Source organism: Stenella coeruleoalba (genome assembly GCF_951394435.1).
Source record: "Stenella coeruleoalba genome assembly, chromosome: 1".
NCBI classification, from domain to species: Eukaryota; Metazoa; Chordata; class Mammalia; order Artiodactyla; family Delphinidae; genus Stenella; species Stenella coeruleoalba.
In genome coordinates, this window is record NC_137169.1 from 149,109,180 (window position 1) to 149,117,852 (window position 8,673).

The 8,673-nt window shown below is 43.6% G+C and overlaps 1 protein-coding gene across 2 annotated transcripts in view; it reads left to right on the top strand.

Annotated features, from left to right (window-relative positions):
* The window catches only part of SMYD3 (SET and MYND domain containing 3), a 719,303-nt gene extending 713,737 nt beyond the window's left edge, over positions 1–5,566 (top strand). For both annotated transcript variants that reach the window (XM_079902992.1, XM_079902993.1), the window contains one exon: positions 1,876–5,566. In XM_079902992.1, coding sequence (XP_079759118.1) covers positions 1,876–1,977 — 102 coding nt within the window. In that variant the 3' untranslated portion in view covers positions 1,978–5,566. The remainder of the gene's footprint in view (positions 1–1,875) is intronic.
* The last annotated feature ends 3,107 nt before the right edge of the window (positions 5,567–8,673 follow it).

The following is an 8,673-nucleotide window of genomic DNA, read 5'->3' on the forward strand; positions in this document are numbered from 1 at the left end:
TTTTTTTTTTTTTTTTTTTGCGGTACGCGGGCCTCTCACTGTTGTGGCCTCTCCTGTTGCGGAGCACAGGCTCGGGACGCGCAGGCTCAGCGGCCATGGCTCACGGGCCCAGCCGCTCCGCGGCATGTGGGATCTTCCCGGACCGGGTCACGAACCCGTGTCCCGTGCATCGGCAGGCAGACTCCCAACCACTGCACCACCAGGGAAGCCCGGGAACATTTTTAAAGAGGCCAAAAAGCCAGGAACACAGGCCAAAAGCACTCCTAGCCCTGAACACCCAGTAGAATGAAGGGGTGCTCCGCAGCTCTAAAGTCTCTGTGGCTTTAAAGAGGTCCATACCCAAGAATATCCACCTCCAGAGATTTATCTTAAGCAAATATTCAGCAAAGGCAAAAAAGTCCTATGCTAGAAGAGCTACATCATAACAAAAACTTGGTAGTGATCTAAATTTCTAAGAGTAGAATTGTACACAGCCAGTAAAAGGGTAATTATGTTGGCTGTAAGTCACCACTGAATAATAAACAGTTGTTATTATTTGGTGAGAGCTCACTGTATCGGTCGTTCTCAACCCCGAGGGCACGTTAGAATCTCCTGAGCCCAGGCCTCACCCCCAGAGAACAGGCTTCAGTTGACCACGTGTGGGGTTTGGGCGCTGGTACCTTTGACAGCCCCCAGTTGATGCTACTGTGCGGCCAAGGCTGAGAGCGTGGTACTGAGAGGCAGGTGCTTTTCTGGGCGCCTAGCACCCCCCAAAGTCTCTTTACCTATCTCTCGAGGCACGTTCGTATTGAAGACAATGGGTCTGGTGCCCCCCCACCCCGTCGGGGAGCCCCCAGTTTGGGCAGTGCAGGATGGTACTGTTTATCTCTAATTTATTGCTCAGTAACAAACCATCCCCAGAACTCAGCAGAGTAAAATAACCACCCTTTTATTATGCTCACCGATGCTCTGAGTCAGGAATTCAAACGGATCGCAACAGGAATGGCTCGCCTCTTTTCCATAACGCCTCTTTTCCACAGTGTCAGCTGGGAAGACTGGAATCTGGCTACCTTCTGGCTGATGGCGGAAATCGTCTGCAGACTTCCTTATGCACATTTCTGGTGTCTAGGCTAGGATGACTTGAAAGATGGACTCAGCTAGGACTCTCAACCAGAGCATCTCCACTTGGCTTCCCCAAGTGGCTTGGGCTTCCTCACAGCGCGGAAGCTCATGGTTCCAGGAGCAGACACACTAGTGAACGAGGCAAAGGTTGCATGGCCTTTCTGACCTAGCTTTGGAAGTCAGTAGCATTAATTCCATCATCACACTCTATTACTGAAGTGGTCACAAACCCATCCAGATTTCAGAGATATTTTGGAGGTAGAATTGGCAAGATTTAGTGAAGACTGAACATGGGGAGTGAAGGCAGGGACTGTCAAAATGCCAGTGTTCTAATGTCATAGGACATGAAAAGAATACAAAAATTGTATGTATACATTATATGTATCACAGTGCATATAGATGAGAATTAAATGCAGCATGCAAAAATGAAAATTATATTTTAAGGCGATAGCAGCATAGTAGTCATCTTTACTATTAATCATTTTAGTAACGCTTCTCAAACCTCTTTACCTACACCAAACCTAAGCTCTAATAATCCCTGAAGATTGTTGTTGCACAGCAGGCCCAGCATGACTCAAGTAGTAAGTCTGCTTTCCAAGCACCACGTTACAGAATCACCCTTGTCACTTCATTGCTAGTGTGGAGAACCACCGTGCTGCTCACACTGCAGACTCTGGGCTTCTTCGGGCTCCTGGTGTCATGGGAAAAGATGAGGAGCAGGCAGGGACCTGCCTCATTTGGGGTTCTAATCCGTCTTCTTTCTCTTCCCTTTAGGCTTTTGATATTATGAGAGTGACACATGGCAGGGAGCACAGCCTGATTGAAGATTTGATTCTGCTCTTAGAAGAATGTGATGCCAACATCAGAGCACCCTAAGGGAACCCCCCCATAGAGGGAGAGACAGCTTATACCTTTACTGAATGCCTTATTGAGGTCACACACTCTATATTTTGTTTGTTGTGTGAACCTCCCCTATTGGAAATGCTGTTCTGTACTTACTTTGGTAAATAAAGTCAGACATATGGTTTGCACACCACATGAATCTTTAGTTGTAGAGAAGCACGATTATAATAAATATAAAAAATTTGGTTGAAAATGCCATCTGCTAATTGTTTTCTTTGCTTACTCACTGGTAATGTTTAAGATCTCAGCATTAAAGATAGAAAATCCTATTAAAAGCATAACAGAATAAGTTGTAACTTTCTCCTTAGATAAACGGAGGGATAGTTGGATAAAAATCAATGTTTTCATATTTGCTTCCAAGCAAAATCTTAATGTCCATTTTGGCAAGAAGCAAGATTTTCAGATGTCTTCACTGCTTGCGGTAAACGATATGTATGTCCATGATTCACTTCCAAATACATCTGCAACACAAGAAGTTTTACTCTAAATCCTAGAAAGATGTCATGTTAGGTTTTATTCGAAAAGGACAGGAGGTCTTAATGAAAAAAAAAGAAAACTGTTTTTCATATGTCTCATGGCTCTTTGTGTAACTCATTCTGAGCATTTTATAACCCTTTGTGTATGTCATGCTTTTGGAAGGGGAATTTTCTTCTATAAATCTCTATGTCTAAGGTTCGACCCTGTGATCTACATAGCATGGGGCTCCATTATCCTGCAGGAAGCAGGGTTCTAGCATCCCAGCTCAAATCAGGTTTGCTTTCTTTTCTTTTTTCTTACTGTTATTCCCCAATTCTACGGCCTGCTTTTCCACTTTCTGCTTTAGACAAATACAGAAACCTTTTCTTTTCCTCTAGCAAATAATAACTTCTTTCATGGCTCTGTGATCCTGTGAGCAGTTTAGTCCCTCAGGCTTAGAGAAGACTCCAGGAGTATTACTGAAGCTGACAGGAGTCTCAGAGAGCTTCCTGTCACCCACACCTTACTTTACAAGCAAGAAAATGAGATACAGGGAGTGATGGCAGAATCCAGAGCAGCAACTCAGGCGCTTCCCCCACCACCCCAGAAGGAGTGGCACGTCCTCCGGCCACGTGGCCGCACTGCGGTGGCAGCCATGTCAGAATGACACATGGACGTCTGGTCGAGCCAGAAGGAACCAACCTCATTTTGCAGCAGAGAAAGCTGACGCCTAGAAACTGGAATCCACGTGAACACCTGGTGGGCACTGTGATCACTGAAACGTGCCTGATCTCGCGCACGCTGATGAGTTCTGCAGCCGTTTCATCAGCGTGCTTGGCTCGGGCTACTGTCCATCAAGTATCAGGCACCTCTAAAGCACACAGTATCTCTAATAGCCACAGTAGCCCAACAAGGTAGGTGTTTTGAAGCCCATTTTATAAGTAAGGAAACTGAGGCCTGGCGTTAGATGCTCTGGGATCTCTCCTGATTTATTGTGACCTTGAGAAGTCTTTTTGAGAGACCAGTTCTACCCAATTCAACAAATACATATTGAATGGTTATTGAGTTTTTAGGAAAAAGAGATATAAAGACTGAATAAGGTGTGCCCCTCATCCTCAAAATGCACACTGTGTGATACGGTATTTATATCAGTTAGCTTTTACTGCATAATAAACTATCCCCAAATAACACTTATTTTGTTCACTATTCTGTATGTCAGCAATTTGGCTGGACAGTTGCTTCTTGTTTGGCCCAGGCTCCACATACCCCTGCCCTTACAAAGTCCCGCTGCAAGAGCATGGATGTGTGGAGAGGAAGAAGTTGTGGCCATGTATGCAGTCCACCATAGCAGCCCTTGCACTCTTTTGGCATTATGGAACATTTAGTGATTTTAATGAAATCCACAGACCTTGGTTGGCTTGGCTGGTCTCAGCTGGGCACACTCACTGTCTGCAGTTGCTGGTGAGTCTGCTGGGGAAACAAGGGTGACTGGGGCCATGTAGCTCATTGGGCTAGCCCAGCCTTGTTGACATTGCAGCAGGCTTCCAGGAACAGTAAGTAGGCAAGCCCCAAAGTGCAAACACTTTTCCAATCTGCTTGGATCACATTTACTAATCTCCCGTGGGCCAAAGCCAATCACAGTGCCAGCCCAGAATCAAGGGCGGATAGACTTCTCTCAGTCAGAGGAGCCACAAAGTCTATTACAAGGACATAGATCTTGGGAGAGAAAGACGTTGTAGACATTTATGCAGTCCCCCATGGCAGCCCTTAAGCTATCTTGGTGTTACGGAACATTTAATGAATTTGATGAAACCCACAGACCTTCTATCTAGAAAAACATATACATATGAGCAAGTTGCTTGTTCACATTTGCTTGTAGGATCAGGGATTCTTGAACTCCCTACGGCCCATCAACGGATTCCCTGGGGTCCTTCATCTAATGAAAAATAGACTTGCTCCCTTTCAAAAACACTGTGAATTGTCTTGGTTCCTAATTTTTAACTCATTAGGAAAAGAAAAAGGCCATAACAGAAGGTAGAGGTAGTAACTGACGTGCCAAATGAGCAGAGTTCACCGATAGAGCCCCACGTTTGCCAGTTTTCTGAATGAAAGTTATCAGTCAGTGATGATCCTGGATTAAGAGATTTGCCTTCACGCCTCCTAGAGAAAGCATGATAGGCTTTTAAATCCCTCTCAGCCCACCTCCAGTTTTCTGAGAAAAGCCCCTTTAAAGGAAGGGGCCCAGCCTGCACCAACTTCTAATAGAAAGCAAACATTTAAGCCATGGTAAACATTTAACAAACAACTCTACAGCTAAATAATTTTGGAGAAGGGGAAAGGAGATGGAGAATATAATTTAAAATCCATGTCACCGGTGGCTGACAATTTATTGCTGCCCCAGCCTCCGTGACTGCTATTTCATTAATCCATAGTCACTGCAGCGGCAGGCTTTTTTCACATCAGTAACCTGACGCCATTAGTTGCTCCTCTGGGATGAGAACACATTTAAACTGAAAATGAACACGCTGGGCATAATTTATGGCCATGCCATGTGAATGCCAAGAGTGCAGGGGAGGAAGGCTGCCTGGGAAGCCTGTTCACTATGAGAGCTCAGGACAGGCTTCCTCTAGCCAAGCAAGAGCGCCGGGTGGGTGAAGACGGCAGCCATCCTCTGATGAAGCCAGACAGCCACAAAGCAGAGTCCCCTCATTCAAGCTTCACTGCAGGGATGAAAGAACAATTTCATACGGGGGAGCCCCCCGCCTCGAGTTATGCCTTGAAAATTCTTTTCTGGCCCAACCAGGAGGTGATGTTATACTCACTCAGAGTAGCCCACTGGGATTCCACAGGGACATGGTTCTGAGCATTGTCTGTGAAGCAGTACAAAATCCTACCACTGGCAGCAGCTTCAGGAAAACACCAGAGCCCTGCTTTCACCTGAGCTCTGTAAGAGATCAAGCTGACTGAGAAAGCCCAGCAATACCACCCCCAACGTGGGACACGCGACCTGTTTGAGGTTTGTAAACATCAAAATGCGATTGGTTCACAGTCACTATATTCAAAACCAGTTCAAAATATATCAAAACTCAATTCTCTGCTCTTCATATTTAGCTCAGCTCCATCATCGTCCTTCTACCCTTCAGTACGGAAACTCAGAGCCACTGACTCTTCCCTTGTCCCTTATCAGAGGAATAAGTTCTGTCTATTCATCCTCTGAAATGCTTTTTTAAATTTCAGCCATTTTTATCCTTATCCATTTCCAGGCTCTTTGCAGGCCCCCAGCACCTCTTGCAAAGACTTCCTCGCTGACCTCCTTGCTTGCCATCCCTCTGTTCCCTGCCTCCATCTAGCTGCCAGTCATCTCCCCAAAACACCTATTCCGTCATTTCCTCATATAACTCCTCTGCTCAGAAACTTACAGTGGCTCCCCATTGCCACCGCACTCGAAGTCTAATCTTCAGATTGGCAGTGATGGTCTAAACTACCAAATCTTACACTTACTGATCCCTATGTGTCCCTGACAACCTAGCTGGACCAAGTGCCCCCCCCCACTCCGAGCTCCTGAATTATGCCGTCTTCTTCATCACTTCCTTCTTTTGTTCATACTGACTGAACCACCTTTCTTCTCCATCTATTTAAATTGAATTCATTCTCAAAGGTCTAGCCCAAGCCTCTTCCTTTTTCTTTTTAAAAAAACATTCAGATATGTTATAGTCTATAACCAGAATTCTTTTTTTTTTAACATCTCTATTGGAGTATAATTGCTTTACAATGGTGTGTTAGTTTTGCTTTATAACAAAGTGAATCAGTTATACTTATACATGTGCTCTCCTATCTCTTCCCTCTTGCGTCTCCCTCCCTCCCACACTCCCTGTCCCACCCCTCTAGGTGGTCACAAAGCACCGAGCTGATCTCCCTGTGCCATGCGGCTGCTTCCCACTAGCTATTTTACGTTTGGTAGTGTATATATGTCCATGCCTCTCTCTCACTTTGTCCCAGCTTACCCTTCCCCCTCCCCATATCCTCAAGTCCATTCTCTAGTAGGTCTGTGTATTTATTCCCATCTTACCCCTAGGTTCTTCATGACCTTTTTTTTTTTCCCCTTAGATTCCATATATATGTGTTAGCATACGGTATTTGTTTTTCTCTTTCTGACTTACTTCACTCTGTATGACAGACTCTAGGTCCACCCAGCTCACTACAAATATCTAAGTTTCGTTTCTTTTTATGGCTGAGTAATATTCCATTGTATATATGTGCCACATCTTCTTTGATGCTCAAGTTGTATCAGCCTTGGCTACTGGGATCGTCTTCAAGCTGGATCCTGTGTCCTGTGATGCTGTGATTTGGGAAACACTTTTTTGCTTTGGTGTGCAGCAAGATATTCCAGGCTCACCTTACACTTTTGCACTCTAGACCTGGAACTAACCATTCTCTAAGGAGCTCTGGTTTCTTTTACTGAGGAATGGTATTTAGAAGCCCTGATCCAGGCACTGTGTTTGCTTATTGCTCCTAGGGAGTCACTGCTTTCTAGGCCTCTTTAAAATTGTGAGCTCACACTGATACCACCAATTAAAATCCAGCATCCTGGGTATTCTTCCTCCTTCTCCTTCCATCTTTGTACTTCTCTCATACACACAAAATAGTTCTGAAATTATGACTACAACCATTACTAACAGCAAACCTACTAAGTGAAATTTAAGATTCTTTTCTAGTGCTTTTTGTTCTTAGGCAAAAAAAGGTTGTTTAAAAATTATTTGAATTAAATTTTCCTCTGTGATTATGTAATTTGATATCCAATTAGGTTTGTTTCTTTTTTTATTCAACTTTAGGGTTTGCCCCATTATTAACTTATGCTGGTATATAAATATCAATATAATATATATTAATATAGATTATATTTTGCTATTACAAATAATGCCATAATGGAAAACCTTGTACGTATGTTTTTTCATATTGCTAGAGGTGTACCTTCAGGATAATTTCCTAAAAGTGGAATTGCTGAGTCAAAGGGTAAATGTATATGTAATTTTATTAGGTACTGTCAAATTTACCTTGAGAGGGGTTATATAATAATGCCTGTTTCCCCTCAGCCTTGCCAACAGAGTGGATTCTTCTAAGGTGATAGGTGAGAAGTGGTATCTATCTCAATGCATTTTTCTTATTAGTGATGTTGGATGTCTTCAAATATTTAAAGGCCTTTTGCCTATCTTTTGTGAACTATCCTTACATGTCTTTTGTCCATTTTTCTACCAGATTTTTAAAGGTTTTTTTCCTCTTGATCTTTATATATTAGGGAGATTTTCCCTTTATAATATTTAATCTCTCAGCTTGACATTTGCTTTTTGACTTTGCTTTAATTTTTTGCCCTGAGTTCCTTTGCATAGGATTTTCAAAAACCTTCCTTAAGAACTCTATTCCATGACAATCCAGCTTCCAGTTATAAAAGTAAGCACTACCAACCTTCCTCGCATAGGTTCTTGACTCTTAAAACTTCATGAGTTGAGGTGATATTTTAAAATTCATTCTTCTACTACCCATTCTATGATCTTCTTGTCTTCAGTCAGCACCTTGCCTTGTCAAGGTGCTGACCTGGTGAAATGATTCAGATTTTCATTCCTGAACTGTCCGGGTCCTTAGTGGTTTTGCCTTTGTGGGTTGCGTCAATCTTCATTAAACTAGTTATACAACTGCTAAGATGCACTTCAGAGAATCCCCTGGGGTCAGACATGGTCCTCCTTCACCCCATTGTATAGCAGCAATTTGATACTGAGATCAGTCAGTTCAACCAGATCAGTAATCTGCTCTTCCCCTGTTGACTCAGAGGCATGAAGAGCCCCAAATGAACACATGGCAGTCTCAGCTCCCATAATAATGGAGCCACTTTTGCATTCCCTGAGGAATCATTCCTCCCTTAGAAAGACATTTAAGCCAGCAGATCCAAAAGTCACAGGAGTAGGAAGCAAAAATCTGCAAATGCATTATTAACTGTAACTGTGACAGAAAATTATTTACAACCCCAGATTTGAAAGATAAATGCCAACCTAGTATATTAGAAGTAAATGCAGGGCTTCCCTGGTGGCACAGTGGTTAAGAATCCACCTGCCAATGCAGGGGACACGGGTTCGAGCCCTGGTCTGGGAGGATCCCACATGCTGCAGAGCAACTAAGCCCATGCACCACAACTACTGAGCCTGCGCTCTAGAACCTGCG